Source organism: Conger conger, chromosome 12 (assembly GCF_963514075.1).
Source record: "Conger conger chromosome 12, fConCon1.1, whole genome shotgun sequence".
Classification (NCBI taxonomy): domain Eukaryota; kingdom Metazoa; phylum Chordata; class Actinopteri; order Anguilliformes; family Congridae; genus Conger; species Conger conger.
The window spans coordinates 24,092,133-24,118,902 of record NC_083771.1 but is presented as its reverse complement, the minus strand read 5'-3'; the positions used below and the strand labels follow the sequence as shown (position 1 = coordinate 24,118,902).

The window sequence follows — 26,770 nt, the reverse complement described above, 5'->3', positions numbered from 1 at the left end:
GGTCACATGTCCACTGTAGCCTCATCTTCCTGTCAGCTGACAGGAGTGGAACTTGGCATGGTCTTCTGCTGCTGTAGCCCATCCACTTTAAGATTTAACATGTTTTGTTCAATGGTGCCATTTTTCACACAACTATTTTGGCCATTTGTAGGCTTCTTGTTAGTTTGAACAAGTCTGACCTCTCATAACAAGCTCTCTTTGCCCACAACTCCACAGATCTACTGCTCACTGGATGTTTTTTGTTTAACACATGCCGTAAACTCTAAGAGACCAGTATATGTGTCACCAGCATGCCTGGTGCCAACAATCATGCCTAGGTCAAATTTGCTTAGATAATGCCAGTTCAGCATGTCTGTGTGCTTTAAATATTGAGTTGCAGCCACATAATTTGCAGTTTGGAGGAGCAGGCCATTTGCTTTAACGAGTGTACCTGACATATAGATGCTTTGATGTAATTCGCTAAAAACTGCAGATTCTGTGTTACAGCCGATAACATGCTGTGAGACTGGGCTTTGTACTCGGTTTCTGCAGAAGTAAAATATCCATTCAAGTGGTAAATGGCAGGCATTTATATAGCGCCTTTATCCAAAGCCCTGTACAATTGATGCTTCTCCATTCACCCATTCATACACACACTCACACATCGACAGTGGTTGGCTGCCATGCAAGGCCCCGACCAGCTCGTCAGGAGCATTTGGGGGTTGGGTGTCTTGCTCAGGGACACTTCGACACAGCCCGGGCGGGGGATCGAACCGGCAACCCTCCGACTGCCAGACGACTGCTCTTACTGCCTGAGTCATGTTGCCCCCTTGGTTCACATATATTATGTGAACCAAATCACTCAAATGACCTCTAGTGATAGTGTTCTTCCTACTTCCATTAATTTGGTTAAGTTCCCAATGTCATGAGTCATTGTATGTGACACTGATCTGACATTAAAGGTACAATAAGTAAGATGTGTTACTGATCACTGAAAAAGGCTCACTGACATTTTGACTCACCCTCTACCTATGTTTATTGTCCTTAAATTCTGGTTTCAAAGTATGGCAGTCTACCAAAACATCGTATATAAACTCATGGAAAACTTCTATACCTTGAACACTGATCCTTAACCTCCTTTTTTTGTACTTAAAGCAGTTCAACAAAACTTTTGCATTGGAATTTTTTGGAAGCAATGGAATTTTTGGGTGGTCTTGCAGACGAATATTAATCACGGCTTTCGAAGATGGACAAGTGATGCATCATGTTGAGGCAGTCAGGTTTGGTACTCGTCATGCACTCCATGACTGAACCATGTCAATGCGTACTGCTCCAATTACGATATCCATTCATACTTGGCTTATTAAAATTAGATAAAGCCACCAACCAGTCAACAACGTGTAAATTCTGTCTCACTTACTAGGACATGGAGTGTGCAGAACTTCATTATCCACGATTCCCGCTCCTGGAAGGCTCCAGTGTCTGAAAAATCGTTCAATGGACGATAAATAGTGATTATGCTTTTACATGCGCTTGATTTTGGAATTAAATACAGGCATGCTTTTACTTTGACATTTTAAACCATGGAAGTTGCCGTGAGTGGTTTCTTTTTTGCGGCACAACTTTTTCCTACAAGCGTCGAGTTATATGCACGCCATGTTAGTGAAATTAGCTGGTTTTTACCTCATGTGGATAAACTATTTATTCACGCTGATTATACATTGAGCCGTTCGTGTTATTAAATGATTAGCGAATCTGCTCAGCGCTGTTCAGAAGGTGAAGGCTGTTTGCTGCTTGGGGCGAGAAGCCTACATATTATGCGCAGCCTCAGTCTGTGACCAAGCTACGCTGTGTGTTATTTGATTTTTGTCTCTAGACTAGAGCATGAAGTATGCAAAAACATGCAACTAGTTAGCCTGTTTTATAGCTAGTTAGTTTCCACAAATATATAGTACGTTTCGATACGTTCTTTTTCTGAGTTAATATTCACAAAATGCACCCTGTCATGGTGTGTATTCCCTCGTTCCGATCAGAGGACAATGCGATGGAGAAGGGATACACGGTAAGTAAAGAGGAAATGCTCAAATCTGGGAATTCTGGTAACATGCTTTCAGAATTTCTTCGCGATTAATGTTCTTTTATCCATTTTTGGAGCACGGTTAAGGACTTTGTTCGCAGAGCATGTAGCCCACCTTCTATGGCAGTGTGAACTTGCAGTGTGTGCTGATCGCAACTCTTCCACATGCGACCCATTTCGCAATGGCTAGGCTACTAAATTTAAACTCTCCGTTATTAAAACGGGTCTATCTGAAACCAGCAGTTTGTGTTTTGTGCGACTCGTTGAAACTTCTTCCTCACCGCACAATCTTTTCAGATCACCATTAGACCAATGGCAGGAAATCAAATGCGGTCATGATTATTCGCTATGATTTTACGCTATATTCTTTTTGTATCAAGAGACAATTTCCCCACTTCTGTTAAGTTATCAAATGGAGTTGAGTTGCTTCCAGAGTTATTTCTGTCGATTTGAGGTCGGTTTCTTGTGTCTTCACCAGGTATTTAAGATTGACGTGTTGATGAGCGGTCGCCAGCACACAGTGGAGAAACGCTACAGCCAGTTCCACACTCTGCACAAGATGGTAGGTTCATCAAGTCCTCTAGGTCAGAGAACTGCTGGTATTCCACCCTCCCTTTTCCTGGGAGTCAGGTGTGATGACAGTTTGGCCAATCGGTAGCACTAATTGTTCAGCTAATTACCAGGGAGAAAAGAAAACAAAACCAGGGCCAAATTTGGATTTGAGGTCCAGATTTGATGATGGCTGGCCTATTTCATAGATGTATTTAATTCTGGTTTCTTTTGAGCTGAGTATTTGCAAAAACACAAGCATTGGGATAAACAAGTAGCCGTTGTGCATCTCATATACATGCTGTATTTCAGTTCACGTAATTTAGTATTTAAACAAATCCTTTTCTTGCAGCTGAAGAAGCTCATCAAGCCGCCTGAAATTCCCTCCAAACATGTCCGTAACTGGGTTCCCCGGGTCCTGGAGCAAAGGAGGCAGGGTCTGGAACTATACCTGCAGGTGTGCTTACTTTACGGTTCATCAGGCCGGCAAGAATTCAAATTCATATTCCATATTTTATTCCAGCATCCCCTGGGACTATCACCTGAAGCAATCAGTGAAGAATGTGGTATGAATGAGACATCATAAACTATGTGTGATCACAGATTCAACTTTCAAAGACTTAATTATAGGCCTTATGACCTTGCGGACAGTTTAGGAATGTCCTTGGAATTATAAGGCTCTATCTGCATTCTGAGTGGTTTTGAGATATGGAGCTTCAAAGACACCAAAGTGAATTGGCTCCAAACAGATACTTTTCATTTTTGATTTTGTACTTTTAAACTATATTTTTGTGTAACACATACTGTATAATTAGAGCTTTATAAACAACATATTTATGAGACCACCTTATTTTTTCAAAAATAGCATTTAGAAATGTATATTGTGTGCAACGTGGCCAGTGCTTGTGATTATTTGTGAATATAAAAAAAGTTGTAAAATGCAGTATGTAAATTTTCAGCTTGGCTAATTTTCACAGAACTGCTAAGATATGCAAATTAACCACATTCTTCATCCTGAATGTACAAATGTGTCCTTCCAAAATAATTTTCATAGTCATTCATAGTCATAGTCATTCATAGTCATTTTCATAGAAAATAATTTTCACAGACCATAATCGTGGAGAATGAAGTTCTGCCAAAGGTGTTTCTGGATTTTCTCAACATCCGCCACTTTCCCTCCCTGCCAAAAACAGAGAGCTGTGGGTAAGTCCACACAATAGTCTCACACTAGAAAGTACATTGTTCCAAATGATAACTTCTATTAAATATGTCAGAGGCAAACTGACATATTTTGCTGAGAACATATTTTATGAACATAACTCAACTAATGTAGTTTAATTGTAAACGTGTTCTATCGTTTCATTGTATCTCGTTCCTATTTTAAAGGTCATTTGAAACTGAATCTGAGGAATCAAGGTATGTCATTTTTAATTATTCATGATTTCAACAGGTGTATTAATTATAACAAATACAGAATATGTAATTATTGTACCTTACACTCTGATTCACAAACAATTTGCCTGTGTGTTTGTATGGCACTGCACAATAAAATATGGGTGTTTCTCTGTGTATAACTGTGACAATTTAACAACATGTAATCCCTTGGTTGATTTGGTTTAGTGATAAACTAGTATGATATAATTACTGCTGTGAGCAAACCAGGGAAGCCAGAAATATTCAACCTGTGAAATTCAGCATTTTGGGGTTGTTTGGATATATGGAGATTCCCGGTCAAAAGCAGAGTAGCATGAAACTTGCACACATCATTGCTTTTAACCAAAACAGAAATTATCTGGAACATTTAGCCCACATATGTAATCTGAGCATGAGGTAATCCCAACACTAAAATGTGAGACTTGAGGTGTCTGGCGAATCTATAATGTGCAGAAAATCTGGTGCACTAAGGCTGCTAAGGGGACTGCCCCACCTTACATACAATCCCTGATCACTCCCTACTCCCCAGCTAGACCACTCCGGTCTGCCAGCTCTGGTCGCCTTATGGTTCCCTCTCTACGTGCACCTGGCGGTCGAGCTGCACGTTCACGCCTGTTTTCCGTTCTGGTTCCTCAGTGGTGGAATGACTTGCCTACCACTGTCAGAACAGCAGAATCCCTCCCCCTATTTCGACACAGACTCAAAACCCACCTTTTCAAACTCTACCTTAGTCCTCCCTCCTGATTTCCCCTGCCCCTCCTTTCCGATATCCCTATCCTTGTCTAACCCCCCCCCCAAAAAAAAAAAAAAAAATGCACTTATGATGACAACTATGTTTAGGCTAGCATTTCATGTGTATTTTGCTAGTTTCTGGATGTGATGCTTTGACTTATGGTAGAACCTATGCACTTGTAAGTCGCTTTGGATTAAAAGCGTCTGCCAAATGACTAAAATGTAAATGTATAATCTTCACAAAGTGCATACTGTGCTTTTACAGACACACAATGTTTTGTCACAATAAGCAATGATTAGGTGTTGGATGTGTAACGATAAATGAGATGATGCAATAATTTAAAATTTAAATTGTTTGTCTAATCTACCTGCTTTTGATGTTTACAGTAAACTGTCCCATCAGCCTGTGCTGCTGTACCTGAGGGACCCATATGTGCTTCCTGCTGCTGATGGTAATTACGTATTACGTCCCGTCTCTTCATGCCCTTTGTTAAAAGGTCATACCCTGTCACAGGGCTCCAGAATTTCACATCTGAGACTGAAGTTTGTTCTATGGCCTGTGTATGGCATTTGCAAGTTCATAGTTCACTTTTATCTGAAACTTTTTTTTGATATTTAATATTTTCAGGCATGCCAGAGCCATTCATGGCTGAAACCAGCTGACTTGCTCTTACTATTAAAGGAGAGTTTGACCTCATGGAATTATAAAATCTCTACTCTACTACTCTCTACCTCATTGGTTCTTTGACTTTTCAATACTGGGACCCAATTTTGGAAATACCTCATACTCATACCAGCACAGCCTAGTGAACTACAGACTCATTCTGTTACCCACCTCATACCAGCACAGCCTAGTGAACTACAGACTCATTCTGCCACCTCATACTCATACTCATACCAGCACAGCCTAGTGAACTACAGACTCATTCTGTCACCCACCTCATACTCATACCAGCACAGCCTAATGAACTACAGACTCATTCTGCCACCGACCTCATACTCATACCAGCACAGCCTAGTGAACTACAGACTCATTCTGTCACCCACCTCATACCAGCACAGCCTAGTGAACTACAGACTCATTCTGTCACCCACCTCATACTCATACCAGCACAGCCTAATGAACTACAGACTCATTCTGTCACCCACCTCATACTCATACCAGCACAGCCTAGTGAACTACAGACTCATTCTGTCACCCACCTCATACTCATACCGGCACAGCCTAGTGAACTACAGACTCATTCTGGGGTCCATCACATCCACTTCAGGGTCCCACATTGGTTTAAGAAACGCTGCTCCACATGAACTGATCTTCACTCGTTAATTATCATGATAGCGATGAGCAGACACAAGGCACTGATTCACAGATGTCGCTGGTCAAACCTGAGAAAGATTTCTGGTGATGTCCATATGCCAAACTGAAAGGCTCCACTAAAGGCCCTTAAGCTTCTTCCACTGTTTGAAATTGAATGAGCTTCAAGTCTGAGAGGGAACCAGCTGTCTGGCATGCACTCTGACACCTGTCATTTTCCTACCTATTTGCCTGCCAAATGGATGAATGACAAGCCAAAAACTTGTTTCTTTCAAAATAATCTTTATTTAATATTTCTCTCTAGATGCCTGTCCAAATGTGGTCATAGAAGGTGTGATTCATGGAATATTCTGCCCAGACCTTCAACCAAGATAGACTTCAACCAATATCTCAGATATGAAGACTGCCTCAGACAACTGGATGAAAAGGATGCAAGTACACTATTCTCTGCAAAAATGTACGTGTACACATTCTCCCCATTCATATGTATGTGTGTATGTAGGAATAGGGGGAAAAAGTGCATTTTTTATGAATACTGTTAAAATATGGACTCAGACTGAGACCAAACTTCATCACAAACTACAAAGACCAGCTGACTTGTATGTGTGCTAACGCGGACACTGGGCTGCATGTATAAGGGACGTTCCCGTTGTTAAAAGTAGGGGAGAAAGGGACAGATGACGAGGCTCCTGTCGAAATGACACTAGTAATGACACAAATAGATGCATGTAATTCAAAGGGACATTTCTGTTCATTTTGTTTCTCAAAAACTATAATGCCGTTTGACACACTCTCCCTCCTATACCTACCCCGATTCCCCGGGCATTACGAAAGCTTCTCATTGGAGGAGAATATACTGTAACTACAGCACTCCTATTATATTTTCAATTTGTAGTGGCTAGCTAAGCCATCAGAGAATTACAATTTAATTAGTTAGCTAATAATTTAACCAGAACTGTGGACGGATAATGTAGGCATTAAATAATTATTATTGTTATAATTCTGTGACCGCTTTGATTGAATTTATACTAAATGCAAATGTTGCCAATCACCAATACAAAGGCTTCCCTCTGCCTCATATATAAATGAACGGCTGACTAGTTTGCTTTGCAAATAACCGATAGCTGCTACCTTTTGAAATCCCAAAAATACTGATTCAACACTGAATGATATCCCCTAATTATGTTGCATAATTTATATAAAATATACTTCATGGCATATCAGTACTACATCCTGTATTAATCAGAAGTATGCATTATTGCGTTATTAGTGATCTTATTCTGTTCACATTAGATCATTTCCCAATATTACTGATAGTGTTCCAGTTGGCAGAGCGCTCCTGCATGGAGATGGGACTGGAGTACGATGTGATTTGAGTGCAATCTTTAATATCCTAACATTACCATGTGCTGTTCGGTAAAGATTTTTGAATTTGTCGGCTTTTTCATTCCAGTTTAACTGTTATATGCACTTGTTTTACGATTTCTTTTCCTCTTCTTTTTTGAATAATTGTATTTTTCATTGTCATTACTGTAATCTGATGCTTTCATTTCTGTACATTAGACTGACAGAGTGATTAAAGTAATGTAATGTGCTGCTGAACCATGACTCATTGTGCCAGATAATGGTTAACTAAAGCCCCTGTTTTGCCTGCCACCCAAACCCGTCTCAGTTTGATACTTTAGCTTTTTAAATGTTGCGTACTGGCCTTCGCATATGATCATGAAAGTATATAAGTTAAAACATTGTGTTTTCACAGTTACCATGCTTCATTAATACTATGAAAAATTATATTTTGCAGTTGCTTGTGAACTTTAACAATGTAGTACATTTTTATGAACATGATATTGCCATTCTAAACCAGCGTTCATTTACTATGTAAATGGTTTACATATTACATATGGTTGTATATTTATTGTCATTGACAAAATAATGGTTAGTCCCCAGATCAGTAAACTTACCTTGGGACAGAGATTCTGTATTCATTAATGACAAATCAGGGTGCATCAGGGGCCCACTGTTGGACTGAAAAAAATGCTTACTGTGGTATATCTATGTTTCACTCTTCTGTTTCACTTCTTTATTTTGTCTTTCATATTTGTTCCATGTGGGTGTACTGTGTACCACAAAAGAGCTTCCCTAAAGAGAGAGAAAAAAATGAGCCAGTCAGGAGAACTAGAGAATAAAGCTTTTTTTTTTGTTTTTTTTTTTGTATTTTGTCCATAACTTCAGATGGGGAAAAAAGCCAGGTAATATTGGATTCATATGTATAATTTTTGAATTGTACTTCCAGCCCTGAGATATTCTATAGAGAGCAGCTTCTTTCAGGGAGTATGGGCTGATTGTTTTATGCAGATTCAGGGGCAGAAAGGTCTGCACAGAGCTGTTGTGAGAACACGGCTGGAATAGACAGCAACAGGTCGTACAGGAAAGTCTACTATCAAGCAGCCGTGATGTAAGCATGGTGCTGCAATACAGTAGCCGTTAGCTGAAAAACAAGCAAAGAGCACTAAATTACTAAGGGCTGTAGGCAATCTTACATGCCTTCCATTTCATACTGGCACCTCGCTAAGGCGCTTTGGATTGGTTTTGAAGGTGCCAGTTAAGTAATGTACTATAAATTAGTATTCCACAAAGAAATGTCTATAGACAAGCTGTTAATGGTAAATTGGCCACATTTATTCATGAGTGCTTAGATTGTCCATTTTAGAAAACACCTCCAAACAGTAGTCTTAAATTGGCAAGTTTTTGGATTGGAAATCAATTTATTTATTTTTTTTGTGAATTGCGTTTAATTTGTGATTGGATCTGTTGCAAATTTTTTAGCTGTTGTTTTCCTGCATATAGTGGTGATTTCTCAGCACTGTTGTTCACATTACTTCTGCCAAGCCCATTATTTTCTGCACTCATTTGCATAATAAAGGGAGGCGTATTATATGGAAGTAGGATACCGCTCTGCTCAAAATGCTGACAGCCCCTTGGTGAGAGCTTTCATTTTGATCATGTGCTATGACATCACCAGCCTGTTGTTCTGGGACTTGGGGCTGGTAAAAACTGCAGTGTGTGTTTTGACCTTTTGGTGTTTCATGACCAACATTAACATAGTAATTTAGTAGCCTAATAAACAGGTAATGGTTATGTGGTCATCAAAGTGAATAATAATAATGCACTACTACATTATAATTGGCCACTTGTGCAGCTAATTATATTTCATTATCTTTAGTGCTTGTGTTTCTAAAACTATAGAACAACATGAATTCTAAAAAGTTTAAGTTAATAATAAACATTAATTCACGCTGCTGACATTAAAAAAAAAAAATTCTTGTTTGAATACAAATGTATGTTTTAGTATTCACTGTAACAGGATCTAATTAAAGTATGACTACAATACTGTGGAAGCTGGATGTTTTCTTTATTAAATACATCAGAAGTACAGTCTGTAGACCTGATTGTGATTATTGTTATTGTAACATTCTTCCTCTTGCGTCTTATGAGGAAAGTAAGTACTCCTGAAATGTATGGAGCAAGAGAGAATTTGGGATGTGATTGAAGGTGGTACGTGTGATTAAAGATAATCTGTGCCACTGATGATTGGCCAGAGTGTCTCCCATGTAAAGGGAGGGTGGAAAACCAGCAGTTCTTGGCTATTGGGGCAGTGGTTTGATTGCTTTACTTGCAGTATGGTAAGGAGTCCAAAACAGGAATAAAAAGCAAGCTAATAGTAATTCAGACAGGAACGCATGTAGACATGAAATGGCAAGAGGTGAATGGACACCTCAATCAGCCGCAGCGGAAGCAATGTATTACTGGTAGATAGTCATGGTGGTACTGCTACAATAGAATGCACAAATCCTGTTGGCTAATGGACAAGAGTTCAACAATTCCTTGTTGATGTGCCAGACAAACCTGGTTTTATTTGTGTGCAGGATACTTGGCTAAACCCGTCATTGGATGTTATCGAACTGGGAGGTGTACGGGTTTAAAGTGACCGGGATGAGGAAGTATGTGGGGGTGTGCTACTTTAATAAAACATGAAATCCCTTCCAGAATGATAGGCAAAGGTATGGAACAGGAATATAGGGAGGTAAATTGGATGTTTCGGGAACGATGCTTCCAGTAAACGATGCTTCCTATTAAAGGTACCATAGGTAAGAGTTTTGTCTTCAGACATTATTACAAGACCATTGTAAATCTCTTCCTATCATTGAAAAAGGCTCACTGACATGTTGACTCGCCCTCTGCCTGTGTTCGTAGTCCTTAAAGGTACTTCTAACGGTCAAGAGAGGAATAGCAGCAACAAACCCCTTCAAACCACAACACTGTTTATCCCTCCCCCTTCTCTGTAAATGCGCTGACATTGAAATGCCATTGGCAGTGGCAATTACAACCAATTTTCAACCAATCAGTTTGAATTATTGTACAGCTATACGATGTTTTGTTACAGATTACCGGCCCTTCAACTGCATCTTTTCAAACCCGAATTTATGGACTATAAACACAGGCAGAGGGTGAGTCAACATGTCAGTGAGCCTTTTTCAATGATAGGAAGGGATTTACAATGGTCTTGTAACAATCTTTTAACACGTAAATCTTACCTATTGTACCTTTAAATTCGCTAAGATAAATATAATGCGAATGTTTTGGTCCCATGACCCTGGTCAGCCGAGGTCATAACGTCATCTTTGTTGTTGGGCTTGGTACACACTCTGACCGTGCGCTCGTAACTACAATATTTGAAAAAGTAATCAGAAGCTCCATGTCGATCATTTGCTGATGATACGAAGCCTTGTAATTTTGTGGTTGCAGAATGATGTAATGCTTAACGTGATTAAATGAAGTTGTTGCTCCTGCCATCGATGACAGTTGCTGAACCACACTCCAGCACAGTAGGCGGCGGCAAAGCACCATTGATGTTTTTAAATTCTCTAAAACGAAAAAAAAAACGCAGAAGAAGAGGCGCCTACGCGATTGAAAGATGGCGTTGCGTGTACGTGCGTGGATATGTGTATGTGTTCTGTAACTTATGTTTTCCCCAACTAATTTAGCTAACATCGTAAAGAGAATCACGTTGAGTGAAGCAAGCTCGTTGATTAAAGAACCGCAAACTATTTTCATCACATTGTCTACGGAAAACAAGTTGACAAATGTTGAGCTTATCTAGCTAGTTAGCCAACGACCTATCTATTTAGATATTTAGATTCACTTTGGTTTCCAGCTGGCTAGCTAACTAACGTACAGTTTTGCCAAGCAAACGTAACATTAGCTGACACATGCGGAGGACGTGGGTCTGCCTGACAAAGCTTGATATCTGGCGAACTAACGTTAACGTTAGCATAAATTCAGTTGGACGTTCAGCTCAGCTAGCTAGGTCATCCAGGTTCAGTCATTGAGAAATGTTCCCGGGAACAAACATCTTACCAGCTAGTTGGCTCTAAGCCTGACAAATTGGCTACTTTGACTGCATTTGACTTGCAGCTGAGGTAATAGTTCAATTATTGGCGTAAGTTACTGTTATGAAGTTGGATAGCTAACTTAGCTTGTTAACGGAGTTTGGTAGCGACCTTGGAAATAGCTAACGCTGCTATTTGAAAACACGATTATTTAGAAATGAGAACAGCTAAGTAAGCTAAATAACTGTTCAACAGTGAGTAATTTAGTTTCAGCATGTGCGATTTATATTAGCTTCGAGCGAATACTTCCCCGTGGCTGAGACTGGTCCGTGCGGTAGCTAACTGCGCATTTCCGAATTTGACGTATCCTACCTAAGCCATCCGATTATTTAATTAGCTCGTTTACTAATAGGTCAGCTCGACGGCTAGCTTCTTAGGGATATTATTGGTCTAAAAAGCAATGATTGCATTTTCAATCATGGGAAAGTCTTGTCGTACGTTACTGAATTGTGTGTCTTTTGGGAATACAACTGTCACATTTTTGATGAGACGTCCTGTTAGTTGCCGTTCGAAAGTTCAGATGGGAATTCGTAGCATCGTGTCGCATTCCGGAGCTGTGTTCATGCCCGCGAAAGTTGCAGTGGTGACCAAAACTACGAGATATGAATTTGAACAGCAAAGATATCGCTTCGCGGAGCTCTCCGAAGAAGATATGAAGCACCTGGTAAGAGTAACGTTTACTGTTGGCTGGGGTCAGCTGTCAAATGGATTGTTATGAATGTCAATATTATACATGAGTTCAAATACACCTGCATTATTAATAACATCAGAGTGGTAAGGAGAAATTATTCTGATCCCTGAACGTCTTTCAACAACAAAACTGCTCCGTCAAACGATCACACTTTTTGTGCATGTACACTGTGAATAGTGGTAGTTCGGGAAAGGTGCGATTTCTCGTCAAGACGCCTGATAAATATTCAATATTCAGAAATGTATGGAAGCTGATTTGGCATTGACTTAACTTATTTGAAGTGTGTGATAGTCTTAAATGCACTGTGAATAAGGATGTAAATGAAGAATTCCCCCTCTCATTTTTCTTTCACCACCCCTGCCCATACATGATCCTGTAGCTGGCCATGAAAGGCTCCAGTTACAGCGGACTGCTGGAGCGACATAACATCCACACACGCAACGTAGAGCACATCGTGGACAGCCTGAGGTAAGTACACATAACATTCACACACACACAACATAGAACGACATAACATTAACACACACACAACATAGAGCCACATAACATTCACACACACAACATAGAGCCACATAACATTCACACACATAACATAGAGCCACATAACATTCACACACACAACATAGAGCCACATAACATTCACACACACACACAACATAGAACCACATAACATTCACACACAACATAGAGCCACATAACATTCACACACACACAACATAGAGCCACACAACATAGAGCCACATAACATTCACACACACAACATAGAGCCACATAACATTCACACACATAACATAGAGCCACATAACATTCACACACACAACATAGAGCCACATAACATTCACACACACAACATAGAGCCACACAACATAGAGCCACATAACAGTCACACACACAACATAGAGCCACATAACATTCACACACATAACATAGAGCCACATAACATTCACACACACAACATAGAGCCACATAACATTCACACACACACAACATAGAACCACATAACATTCACACACACAACATAGAGCCACATAACATTCACACACACAACATAGAGCCACATAACATTCACACACACACAACATAGAACCACATAACATTCACACACACAACATAGAGCCACATAACATTCACACACACAACATAGAGCCACATAACATTCACACACACACAACATAGAACCACATAACATTCACACACACAACATAGAGCCACATAACATTCACACACACAACATAGAGCCACATAACATTAACACACACACAACATAGAGCCACATAACATTCACACACACAACATAGAGCCACATAACATTAACACACACACAACATAGAGCCACATAACATTCACACACACAACATAGAGCCACATAACATTCACACACACACAACATAGAACCACATAACATTCACACACACAACATAGAGCCACATAACATTCACACACACAACATAGAGCCACATAACATTCACACACACAACATAGAACCACATAACATTCACACACACAACATAGAGCCACATAACATTCACACACACAACATAGAGCCACATAACATTCACACACACACAACATAGAACCACATAACATTCACACACACAACATAGAGCCACATAACATTCACACACACAACATAGAGCCACATAACATTAACACACACACAACATAGAGCCACATAACATTCACACACACAACATAGAGCCACATAACATTAACACACACACAACATAGAGCCACATAACATTCACACACAACATTGAGCCACATAACATTCACACACGCAACATAGGGCCACATAACATTCACACACATAACATAGAGCCACATAACATTCACACACACAACATAGAGCCACATAACATTCACACACACAACATAGAGCCACATAACATTCACACACACAACATAGAGCCACACAACATAGAGCCACATAACATTCACACACACAACATAGAGCCACATAACATTCACACACATAACATAGAGCCACATAACATTCACACACACAACATTGAGCCACATAACATTCACACACAACATAGAGCCACACAACATAGAGCCACATAACATTCACACACACAACATAGAGCCACATAACATTCACACACACAACATAAAGCCACATAGCATTCACACACACAACATAGAGCCACATAACATTCACACACATAACATAGAGCCACATAACATTCACACACACAACATAGAGCCACATAACATTCACACACGCAACATAGAGCCACATAACATTCACACACATAACATAGAGCCACATAACATTCACACACACAACATAGAGCCACATTACATTCACACACGCACAACATAGAGCCACATAACATTCACACACACAACATAGAGCCACATAACATTCACACACATAACATAGAGCCACATAACATTCACACACACAACATAGAGCCACATAACATTCACACACGCAACATAGAGCCACATAACATTCACACACATAACATAGAGCCACATAACATTCACACACATAACATAGAGCCACATAACATTCACACACACACAACATAGAGCCACATTACATTCACACACGCACAACATAGAGCCACATAACATTCACACACACAACATAGAGCCACATAACATTCACACACACAACATGGAGCCACATAACATTCACACACACAACATGGTGCCACATAACATTCACACACACACAACATAGAGCCACATAACATTCACACACACAACATAGAGCCACATAACATTAACACACACAACATAGAGCCACATAACATTCACACACATAACATTCACACACACAACATAGAGCCACATAACATTCACACACATAACATAGAGCCACATAACATTCACACACACAACCTAGAGCCACATAACATTCACACACATAACATAGAGCCACATAACATTCACACACATAACATAGAGCCACATAACATTCACACACACAACATAGAGCCACATAACATTCACACACGCAACATAGAGCCACATAACATTCACACACATAACATAGAGCCACATAACATTCACACACATAACATAGAGCCACATAACATTCACACACACAACATAGAGCCATATTACATTCACACACGCACAACATAGAGCCACATAACATTCACACACACAACATAGAGCCACATAACATTCACACACACAACATGGAGCCACATAACATTCACACACACAACATGGTGCCACATAACATTCACACACACACAACATAGAGCCACATAACATTCACACACACAACATAGAGCCACATAACATTAACACACACAACATAGAGCCACATAACATTCACACACATAACATTCACACACACAACATAGAGCCACATAACATTCACACACATAACATAGAGCCACATAACATTCACACACACAACCTAGAGCCACATAACATTCACACACATAACATAGAGCCACATAACATTCACACACACAACATAGAGCCACATAACATTCACACACACAACATAGAGCCACATAACATTCACACACAACATAGAGCCACACAACATAGAGCCACATAACATTCACACACACAACATAGAGCCACATATCATTCACACACATAACATAGAGCCACATAACATTCACACACATAACATAGAGCCACATAACATTCACACACACAACCTAGAGCCACATAACATTCACACACATAACATAGAGCCACATAACATTCACACACACAACATAGAGCCACATAACATTCACACACACAACATAGAGCCACATAACATTCACACACAACATAGAGCCACACAACATAGAGCCACATAACATTCACACACATAACATAGAGCCACATAACATTCACACACACAACATTCACACACACAACATAGAGCCACATAACATTCACACACACAAAATGGAGCCACATAACATTCACACACACACAACATAGTTCTAAATAACATTCACTCACACACAACACAGAGCCACATAACATTCAGAGCGCAGAGCACGTTGTAGACAGCCTGCAGTAAGTTGGCCTCTGTAACGGACGTGTTTGTTTTAAATATGTGCAGCCGAGGGTGTCTCGGTGGCGCAGCCTGTAGAGCACTGACCGCATGCTCATTGCGAGCTGCGACGTCGGCGGTTCAAATCCGACCGTCCGACATTTGTCGCATGTCTTCCCTTCTCTCTCGCTCCCATTCTTCCTGTCTCTCTATACTATATACTGTCCAATAAAGCTGAAAAAGGCCTAAAAAATATCTTTAAAAAAATAAAATAAAAATATGTGCAGCCGTGTTTACAGTACAGGTCCCCGGTAGGTGTGGCAGCAGTAGATTTGTGCGTTTACTCTGTTCCTCAGGAAAGAGGGAGTGGAAGTTCGCGTGATGAGAAGAGGAGAGTATGACGAGGAGACGGTTCGGTGGGCGGACGCCATCATCTCCGCGGGAGGTAACCACACAATTTCCAGTCCTTTCCAGAGAGACGTGGCATCAAGGGCCAGGGTTCTCCTGTGTGGACCTGGAGGGCCGCAGGGTCGGCTGGTTTTTGTCATTATACCGGCTTTCAATTACATTCTATTTATAGCAGTTTTTACAGAGACACTACCACAAAGATGCTACGTGCAATGAAATACAAGAGAAAACCAAAACCAAAAAGCGGGCCTGAACCCCCAAAACAGAAGTAATTGAAAACTTCCCAGTGGAAGAAAAAGCTCCCTGATGGGAATAAACCTCAGGAGGAACCCGGCTACAGAGCTGAGCCCATCCTCCGCTGGCCAGCCCACTGTAATACTGTAGAATGGTAACAGAAATGTAATGAAGGAACTATCACAGCAAATGATAAAAGTGGTTGTGTAGGGTTGGGTCTGAATGTGTTGTCCATTTGCCACTTTGGTGGGGGGGGGGGAGCCTTTGACTGTGGAATGATTGTTGGTGCCTGACAGGGTGGTTTGAGTATCTCAGAAACTGCTGATGTCCTGGGATTTTCATGCACAATAGTCGGTTGAGTTTACAGAGAATGGTGCAAAAAATACTTTCAAATGACACATCTGAGGAGAATGGCCAGTCTGACAGGAAGGTGACAGTAACACAAATAACCATACGTTATAACAGTGGTGAATACCACTGAAGAGCATCTCTGAGCACACAAATAGTCAAACCTCTAAATGAACAGACTACAGCAGCAGAAGACTTAATATGTCAAAAATACCTAATAAAGTGCTTATTGAGTGTATATATGACAATTAGCATATTTGGAAGTGAGTTTTGAGCAGCACTGACATTTGAATTCATACAAGGTGTGAGTCAATGCGATATTGAAGTGATAAGGTGTATTGTTCTGTGTAGGTTTAGTTCACCTCTACTATGTTTATAGCAACCCAAAACACATTAGCATTTCACTCCATTGTTTCTGTTTTGTTTCAATTTGAGATCAAAACATTTAGCTAGATTTGTTCAAAATTGTCATGTGAATGTCATGGGCTATGAGTCCTGGCATTCATAACTTTGTATTTACGTGTAGGTACACGAGTTTGCATGTTCTCCCCGTGTCTGCGTGGGTTTCCTCCGGGTACTCCGGTTTCCTCCCACAGTCCAAAGACATGCAGGTTAGACTGATTGGAGAGTCTAAATTGCCCGTAGGTATGAGTGTGTGAGTGAATGGTGTGTGTGCCCTGTGATGGACTGGCGACCTGTCCAGGGTGTATTCCTGCCTTTCGCCCAATGTATGCTGGGATTGGCTCCAGCCCCCCTGCGACCCTGATCAGGATAAGCGGGTTCAGATAATGGATGGATGGATGGATGGATGTAGGACCGAAGGACTGTGAATGCGCAGTAGGGTAAACCTTGCTTTATACTTCTGCGTCGAGTCGATGCGGAGGCTACGGCGTACCGTAAGCACTGTGATTGGTCCGCTTGGTAGCATTGCATTAAGCATTTCCGGCTGCCCCGCCATTGATCAGTTTCAATCGCCTGTGCTGTGTCCGAAACCGAAATCAGTTGACTTGATGCTTCGTTGCCTGATTAGCAATCTGTCCTTCGAAAAAAGGCGACTTTGGAGGTGTGTTCGCAACAAGCAATTGAGACGCACTTTGAAAGCAGAAAGTCATTGAAAGTAAGGTGATGACGTGATGTGTAATTACAAGCAATTTAGCTGGCTAGCTCACGGAGTGTATAACAGCCATGTACGCAGCACGGAGCAGGGCCTACGTCTCTGTGTGTCGGTGATGATCCGGTGGGCCTGGTTGTGCTGCTCCAAATTAAAACAAAATGTCGAGCTCATTGTATACTTGCTCTTACAGTTCTTTGTGAATTCCGCTGTTTTCAGCCACCATTAATTTAACGGAAGTAAGATCCTTACAGTTCACCGCGAATGATTATGAGATATAATGACGGCGAAAACTAGCGTTTTGGTGGTGTAATTGCAGGCCGACGCAGACACCCCAACGCACAAGTATAAATGTTCTCAACGACGTTCGCATCGACTCGACGCAGAAGTATAAATCAGGATTTACACACAGACACTCATCTGATGTGTCAGCACAAAATGGCTGCCGTTTCATCACCAGGGTGGTTGAGGGGAGTTTCCCCCCGCCCATCATTGTAAAGCAATTTGAGTGTGAGAAAGTGCTATGTGAGATGTCAGCTCTAGACAAGTTTGGGTGTGGAAGTGAATAAATTATACTAACATGCCATTTTGTTTCTCAGGTGATGGCACTATGCTGCTTGTGGCCGGTAAAGTGTTTGATAAAGACAAGCCTGTCCTAGGAGTCAACACTGATCCGGAGAGGTAGGAAACTCTTTCACACTTCACTTTATCTGTACATGTACCCAGACATTGTCTTATGTATGAGCTTCTACTCAACAAGTAAATAAAGAAATTGCAGTTTTTGAGAGCTTGTAGACTGATTTGAGGGAATGTTTTTTAGAATAAGAATCAAATCAGTCCCACTTGGATTTTATGGGTTTTCATGCTGTATGTGAGATGAAAAATTTGATCTCGTTGAGGCATTTGTGAAATTAGGCAATTTCGAATTATGTAACTCCTGGAACTGAGTTACTAAACTTTGCTTAGTTTGTATAGGACGACATACTGACATAAGAATGAGGCACAACATTTGATGTTGTGCCTCATTCTTATTTTTAACTTTATTTTTATCGTGGGTTCTTTTGAAATGTTTTAGCGTTCTGTTGTCCCATTACCTGTGCAGGTCGGAAGGACACCTGTGTTTACCTGTTCACTACACACACTCCTTCTCAGAGGCTCTGCAGAAGTTGAGGAGGGGAGAGTTCAGGTGGGTCACACTGTGTCTCCAGATATGACCCGTCCATCCCTTCCTCTCCCAGCCATCAGCATTGTGGAGACTGAGCATAGTGAGAACACCACCTAAACAGACTGAACATAGTCAACACGACCTAAACAGACTGAACATAGTCAACACCACCTAAACAGACTGGACATAGTGAGCACACCACCAAAACAGACTGAACATAGTCAACACCACCTAAACAGACTGAACATAGTCAACACCACCTAAACAGACTGAACATAGTCAACACCACCTAAACAGACTTGACATAGTGCGCACACCACCAAAACAGACTGAACATAGTCAACACCACCTAAACAGACTGAACATAGTGAGCACACCACCTAAACAGACTGAACATACTCAACACCACCTAAACAGACTGAACATAGTGAGAACACCACCGAAACAGACTGAACATCTTCAGAACGGCACCTAAACAGACTGAACATCGTGAGAACAGCGCCTGAACAGACGGGTGATTGCTCAGAGCGCCTCTGTCATTGCTGTGGCGCTCCAGATGGCAGTGGCGGCAGCGGATCCGAGTGCACCTGGAGGGAACGGGGATCAACCCCTCGCCTGTGGACCTGCACGAGCAGCAGCTCAGTCTAGAGCAGCACAACCAGGCCCACCGGATCATCACCGACACACAGAGACGTAGGCCCTGCTCCGTCCTGCGTACACAGCTCTTATACACTCAGTGAGCACTTTATTAGGTATTTATTAGACTTATTTCTTAGACTTATTGGTCTTCTGCTGCTGTAGCATATCCAATTTGGTAATACGTAGTTTTTTTGCGTTGCTGTCACCTTCCTGTCAGCTTCGACCAGTCTGGCCTTTCTCCTCTGACCTCTCTCATTAGCAACACCTTTGTGCCTGCAGAACTGCTGCTTCCTGGATGTTTTTTGTTTTTCACACCATTCTCTGCAAACTCTAGAGACTGTCGCGTGTGAAAATCCCAGGAGATCAGCCGTTTCTGAGATACTCAAACCACCCTCTCTGGCACTAACAATCATTCCACGGTCACTTAGTCACTTAGATTATATTTCTTCCCCATTGTGATATATGGTCTGAACAATAGCTGGACCTTTTGACCACGTCTGCATGCTTTTATGCATTTTGCTGCTGCCACATGATTGGCTGAAATATTTGCATTAAAAAGCTGATGTACAGGTCTACCTAAAAAATTGCTGACTGAGTGTATCTCACAACAGGCCTTAACACTTTACTCGGCTTGGTAATCAAAGCTTAGCTAAGTATGGTACTATAAGGTTAGCCAGGCTTGGTCCTATAAGGTTAGCTAGGCTTGGTTCTATAGGTTTAGGGAGGCTTTGTACTTTGTACTACCAGGTTTGGTGGTATAATTAGTAATAATAATAGTTAATATTTACATAGCGCTTTTCTCATACTCATAGTGGTTTACATTGATGAGGGGGAAACTCGCCTCAACCACCACCAATGTGCAGCACCCACCTGGGCGATGCAATGGCAGCCATTTTATGTAGTCAGGCTTGGTGACAGGTCTGTAAGGGACAAATTATTTTTCAATTCAAGCGGTTAGTGGGTGACCAGCCAGTGACAGCGCTCACAAAAGTTGATGAAATATTGAGACCGTTCCCAATTGTTTCTACAGTCAATGGATTGGTAGACATATAGTTGCATTGCTGTCAAAATGTGATTGGGATTTATAAAATGCATACTGGCGTCTACTAAATGTCTTTGACAGGTGTGTTATTTACACGCTAGTGTGTGTTTCTCAGGGGCAGGAGCTAAGAACCACAGCGTCTCCGGACCCCTCCTGCTCCCGGTCCGAGGGCTGAACGAGATTTTCATTGGGGAGTCTCTGTCCTCCAGGTACACATTACTGAATTACATTACCTTACATCAAATTACATTACTCAATTACATTACATTACCTCAAATTACTTTACTCAATTATATTACATTACTGTACATTACGCTACTGTGCATTACATTACTGTGAATCATGTTATATTACATTAGTTATTTATCGTAATTGACTTATAGATTAGACTAAGCAGGGGCCAGATGTTCTAGGAAAAAGAAACAAAGAAGGATGTTGGGCACTAGAAAAATGACAGAGTAAAATGTCCTCATGCATAGAGCTCGTAGCTTGACCTGTCAACGTTGCCCAATATGCCAGTACCTCACAAACCTCCCCAGTTATTAAGGCTGTAACTAACCCCACTGGCACCATCGAATGCTCAGTGCCACCGGTCATGTGTGGATTTTGAAATATGCACTGTTGCACCAACCAACCATCTCCAGAACTATACACCGTTTAGCTATAGGATTGACGAAAGAGATTTTATTGTAGTTTTGAGCCTGCATTTAAAGATAGAGAGTGGGTCTGAAGCCCACCAGCCTTCCAGTTCCCAGACAGGCACCTTAGCTACTAGGCTACAGGCTGCTATTTAACACAACACAGCACACCACGGTGTGAACAGTCCATTCAGCCCAGCAATGCTCAGCTCTTCCTACCACTAAGCCTGATTTATACTTCTTGTATCGAGTCTACGCGGAGGCTATGTCGTAGCCCCTATGCTGTTGAGAGCATTTATACTTGTGCTTTGGGGTGTCTGCGTCGCCCTGCAATTACACTGCCAAAACGCTAGTTTTCTTCATTATTATATCCCATAATCATTTGCGATTAACTGTATGGATTTTACTAAATGAATTGAAACTGATCAATGGTGGGGCAGCCGGAAATGCTTAATGCAATGCTACCAAGCGGACCAATCACAGTTCTTATGGTCCACGTTGGCGCAACGCGTAGTTACATTTCTGGGGAGGTGCGCGTCAGGTTACGCGGTAGGGTACGCGTCGACTCGATGCAGTATAAATCAGGCTTAGTGTACCTACTAAAGTATAAAGCTTTATAACTCCATCTTACCCCCTCTCACAGGGCTTTATAACTCCATCTTACCCCCTCTCACAGGGCTTTATAACTCCATCTTACCCCTCTCACAGGGCTTTATAACTCCATCTTACCCCCTCTCACAGGGCTTTATAACTCCATCTTACCCCTCTCACAGGGCTTTATAACTCCATCTTACCCCCTCTCACAGGGCTTTATAACTCCATCTTAACAGCCCTCACAGGGCTTTATAACTCCATCTTACCCCTCTCACAGGGCTTTATAACTCCATCTTACCCCTCTCACAGGGCTTTATAACTCCATCTTACCCCCTCTCACAGGGCTTTATAACTCCATCTTAACCGCCCTCACAGGGCTTTATAACTCCCCATCTTACCCCCCTCACAGGGCTTTATAACTCCCCATCTTACCCCCCTCACAGGGCTTTAAATCTCCCCATCTTACCCCCCCTCACAGGGCTTTATAACTCCATCTTACCCCCCTCGCTTCGCAGGGCTTCGTATTACGAGATCTCCGTGGACGACGGACCGTGGGAGAAGCAGAAGAGTTCCGGGGTCAACGTCTCCACTGGAACAGGATCCAAAGCTTGGTACTTGCCGCCTGGTGATCATTTGTAAAACTGGAAAACAGTCACCAGTTCTTACGGTGCCTAAACTACCCAACAATTTTGAAGACGGTTAGACCTGTGATCAACGTTGGTCATACAGGTTGACATTGCGTCTATTAATGGGGCAGAAATTAGACAATTCAATGACTTAAAAACACTGATGTGATAGAAAAGTGGCTGTGCCATGACCATCAGCCTTATAGCCATGATGTCGGTTGACATATTGTTTGGGGGGTAGGAGGCATGGGTACTGCGTGTGTGTGATATCCATGTGTTCATTCACCACTGTGATGTTTTGTATGCAGGTCTTACAACATTAACAAGCTGGTTGGTCAGGCTGTGGAGGACATCCTGAGGATAGGTAGGCATTGAGGGGAATCGTTGCGGTCTGCTGCCCCAGACTGTGGGGTTGGAAGGGGGTTACGATTGATCTACACATCTGTACATTACACAGTGAGCACCATGATTCATTGGACAGTGACACAGTTTTGTTATGTTATTTCTGTAAGTCTGAAAGGATACATTGAAAATGAGGTTGAAGTGCAGACTGTCCACTCTGATCATTGATGAAGACAATTGAGTCCATTCCACTGGCAGCCATACAGGCCCAGGCCTTAACACTCCCTCCACCATGTTTCATGGATGAGGTGGTATGCTTTGGATCATGGACATTTTCTTTTTTTCTCCACACTTTCCATCACTCTGGCACATGTTGATCTTTGTCTCATCTGTCCACAGCACTTCCAGAACTCTTGGGGCTCCTTTTCGGTGCTTTTTAGCTAATTGTAACCAGATCTTTTACATAAGAGCTGTTTTTATTTCTTGTTCATAATGAACCAAACTTTTGACTTGGGCACACTCAGGGTTTATTTATTTATTTATTTATTTATTTTTATTTATTTATTTTTTTTAATTTTTTTTCATGTTCCTGATTGATTTTCATTTCTTGCCTTACGACAGCCAGCTGAATTTGCATCGACACTACTCTCCTCTGTCATGTTGTCACACCCCAACAAAAATCCCCAAATACAATTGCAAAGTCTAGAAGCAAGACTAGACATCAGCAACTCTCTTCTGCATTCACTAACAACACAAATCAATACACCTGCCAAACAAAACACATCTGTGAAAAGGTACAAAAAATGCTGCCATTTCTAAACGGCTCACTGACGGTCTGCACTTTAACCTCATCGTCAGGCATTGTATCCTTTCAAACTCAAAAGTGCTGGAGTACAGAACCAAAACAACAAAAAATGTGTCACTGTCCAATGAATTATAGTGCTCACTGTAATACACATGAATATCTTCTTCATAGGTAAGGTGCAAAGTGGCCTCCCTATTACGCTGGATCAGGATCTCATTGACAAGTGTGAGTGATGTTTCTCTCCTTTCTGTCCATTAGTTATGCAGTATCTATCAGCAGCATTTCATTTGTCGAATGTCACTATCCAAACCTACGATTTGTGTATAAGCACTGAAGCATCATTCCTTATTGTGACAAAGGTGCAGCTAGATGGCAAAATAATACATTTTAAATGGGTTCCTGTCAGTCTGATATGATTTTCACTGAATTCTTTCAGTCAGGAAAGTGAGGAAAAACAGCTATTGAACACTGTGTAATCACCCTGATCATTTTGATCAATAATTGTACATTTTAATCTTTTTACAAGTGCAGTGACATTGTTTGTTTTGGGGTTTTTTTAAGCGACCAAGGAGTACAATAATTCCCTGACCTTTGACCCGGAGGACTACAGAATGTTCTTCAGTATCCGAGAGCCAATCATCAACCGAGTTTACTCCTGCAGTCTCCAGAGAGGCTTTGCCAGAAAGTGAGTGAAGTCGGTCATTTTATCACAGGAAAATATTTCAGCTCCAGCTAAAGCAGATGCCCAGTGGAGTGATGTGCCTTGCAGCCCAGAATTAACATCTGTGCTGCTGTAGAGTTTCTAGAGTCCCACTATAGAGTTTCTAGAGTCTTGCCGGGTGACATAATTGGCTTTAGTGTCCCTCTGGGAGGGTGAATTGAGAGATGGAGAGATGGTGTAAGACACCTTTCTGACAGTATCCTGAGGTATCCTCTTACTTAACATGGGTTAAGGGGAGCAGAACTGTACAGTGTAGTGGGCGCTAACATGTCTAAGACTGGTTTTTGTGTGTGCCATCGTCAGAGTGTCGATACGCTCGCGGTGCTGGGATGCCTGCATGGTGGTCGACGGGGGGACGTCTTTCGAATTCAACGACGGTGCCATAGCAACCATCACCATGAGTGAGGACGACCAGCTCCGCACGGTTCTCCTCCGAGACTGACCTATTACCTCTGACCCCTGACCCCTAAACGGTGCCAGCTGCCCCTGCCACCGCACCCTGCCCAGACCCACACCTTGGGACAGTGCTAGGGCATGATGAACAGGACATGGAGCTGAATTTTGGGAAGTTACAGTGACCTGGGTCTCCTCCTTGTTTGGCCACAGGGGTGGTGACCTCACGTTTCTGTGCTGCCATTGGTTTTTATTCGTTGTGTAACAAAAGGGATTGATCTGTAGTCTGTAGGCCATTTTGATTTTCATGCTTTGGATGAATCAATCAAATGAACTTCCATTTGAAGCTAACTTTTATGCACTGTGCTTGAGTTCATTTTTATAACGGACATTTCGACTCCGCACATTACATTAGCATTGGCGGTACCAAACCTGTATTTCTGCCTCCTCAAAGAGATGGATTAACTCGTCTTTCTTTCCCTGAAATATGAGCGAAATCGAGACAACGCTGAACCCAGTCAGCAGATCAGGAAATGTTTTTATGGCACGTAATTTAGTGCCAGACACTCTTATGCAGAGAAAATTGCAATATAAAGAGCTGTCATCTGTATTTTTGTTAAATACTGAGAGCTGGTTTCAGGTAGTAATCTCGCATATAGCTGAAGGCAGAAGCTTTGGCGTTCACGATGGAAAACGTTAGCTAACATTCGGCAACATATTCAAACAGTTTTCTGTTCGACGTTGGCTAACAGTTTGAAAAGGTAGTGTGCGGCAAACAAAAGTGGCTGCTGGTGATTGCGCAGAGAGAACAAAACAAAGTGGACAATTATTTGGCTGTTATAGCTAGTGCACTTTAATCAATCTAAGATTTGTTTTTACCTTTAAAAATGCATAACAGGTTAGCAACGAACCAGCTAGCTGGCATTGTCACATTACATGTTATTTAGCTGACGCCTTTATCCAAATGACTTTTAGACCAAAGTCGCATCCACTTGTAATAAAAAGTAGTTGGTGGCGAACTAAATACAATGTTCATTTAAAATCGCCCAACAGTATCCGTTTGCTGCTAACATAGTTCGCCTTGAACATTTGCAATATTGAACACTCATCAGGTAAAAAAAACAGGGTACCGCAAATTTGTGTGAGTTTGAATTCGGAAGGGGGGGGGGTGTTTGGAAGACTTGGGAGTAGATTTCTGTGTGAGTAGAATTTCTTGAGTGAGGCCCCGACACAAACTTTGGGGGCGATGCTTAGTGATGCAGAGGGCATAAAGGAAGCCTATTCAAACATAATTCAGTCTGTTACCTTATTTTGTTTGCTTTTCAGCAAGGAATACATTGCAGCCAAACAGCATGGTTCATATTATGGCAGACCATGTTAGCAGTGTTTTTATGCAGAAAGTCTTTGTATACAGTGTTTGGATATTGATAATTAAAAGCAACCATGCCTACTACACGCTTCTGGTCTCTCTGTACTAAGCTCATTGAGTTCAGTCATGAGTTTGTCCTCAACC

At 41.6% G+C, this 26,770-nt stretch overlaps 2 protein-coding genes across 5 annotated transcripts; both read left to right on the top strand.

Annotated features, from left to right (window-relative positions):
• The first annotated feature begins 1,595 nt into the window (after positions 1–1,595).
• snx24 (sorting nexin 24) lies at positions 1,596–9,476 on the top strand. Its single transcript, XM_061261898.1, has 7 exons — positions 1,596–2,041; positions 2,535–2,618; positions 2,958–3,062; positions 3,714–3,808; positions 3,992–4,021; positions 5,159–5,223; positions 6,391–9,476. The coding sequence occupies exons 1-7, from the start codon at positions 1,973–1,975 to the stop codon at positions 6,459–6,461; spliced, it is 519 nt and encodes a 172-aa protein (XP_061117882.1). The 5' UTR covers positions 1,596–1,972; the 3' UTR covers positions 6,462–9,476.
• Positions 9,477–11,013: 1,537 nt separating this feature from the next.
• Positions 11,014–26,707, top strand: nadk2 (NAD kinase 2, mitochondrial). Of its 4 annotated transcripts, XM_061263391.1 has the most exons (12): positions 11,014–12,200; positions 12,607–12,695; positions 16,548–16,636; positions 18,892–18,973; positions 19,395–19,478; positions 20,014–20,150; positions 21,254–21,347; positions 22,886–22,981; positions 23,305–23,360; positions 24,315–24,368; positions 24,705–24,828; positions 25,168–26,707. In XM_061263391.1, exons 1-12 carry the CDS (start codon positions 11,937–11,939, stop codon positions 25,304–25,306), a joined length of 1,308 nt encoding a protein of 435 aa, XP_061119375.1. In that variant the 5' UTR covers positions 11,014–11,936; the 3' UTR covers positions 25,307–26,707. The 4 variants fall into 4 exon arrangements, with proteins under 4 accessions (XP_061119375.1, XP_061119376.1, XP_061119378.1 ...); XM_061263392.1 differs by lacking the exons at positions 11,014–12,200; positions 12,607–12,695; positions 16,548–16,636 and adding an exon at positions 18,166–18,298; XM_061263394.1 differs by lacking the exons at positions 11,014–12,200; positions 12,607–12,695; positions 16,548–16,636 and adding an exon at positions 18,226–18,244.
• Positions 26,708–26,770: the final 63 nt, after the last annotated feature.

Excerpts from the sequence above, each read along its gene's own strand:
- nadk2 (XM_061263391.1), top strand. The coding sequence starts at position 11,937 with ATGATTGCATTTTCAATCATGGGAAAGTCTTGTCGTACGTTACTGAAT. Across the intron at positions 12,696-16,547 it reads CACATCGTGGACAGCCTGAG|GAAAGAGGGAGTGGAAGTTC; the intron begins GTAAGTACACAT and ends TCTGTTCCTCAG. Across the intron at positions 24,369-24,704 it reads TCAGGATCTCATTGACAAGT|CGACCAAGGAGTACAATAAT; the intron begins GTGAGTGATGTT and ends GGTTTTTTTAAG.
- snx24 (XM_061261898.1), top strand. The coding sequence starts at position 1,973 with ATGCACCCTGTCATGGTGTGTATTCCCTCGTTCCGATCAGAGGACAAT. Across the intron at positions 2,619-2,957 it reads TCCACACTCTGCACAAGATG|CTGAAGAAGCTCATCAAGCC; the intron begins GTAGGTTCATCA and ends CTTTTCTTGCAG. Across the intron at positions 5,224-6,390 it reads TGTGCTTCCTGCTGCTGATG|ATGCCTGTCCAAATGTGGTC; the intron begins GTAATTACGTAT and ends ATTTCTCTCTAG.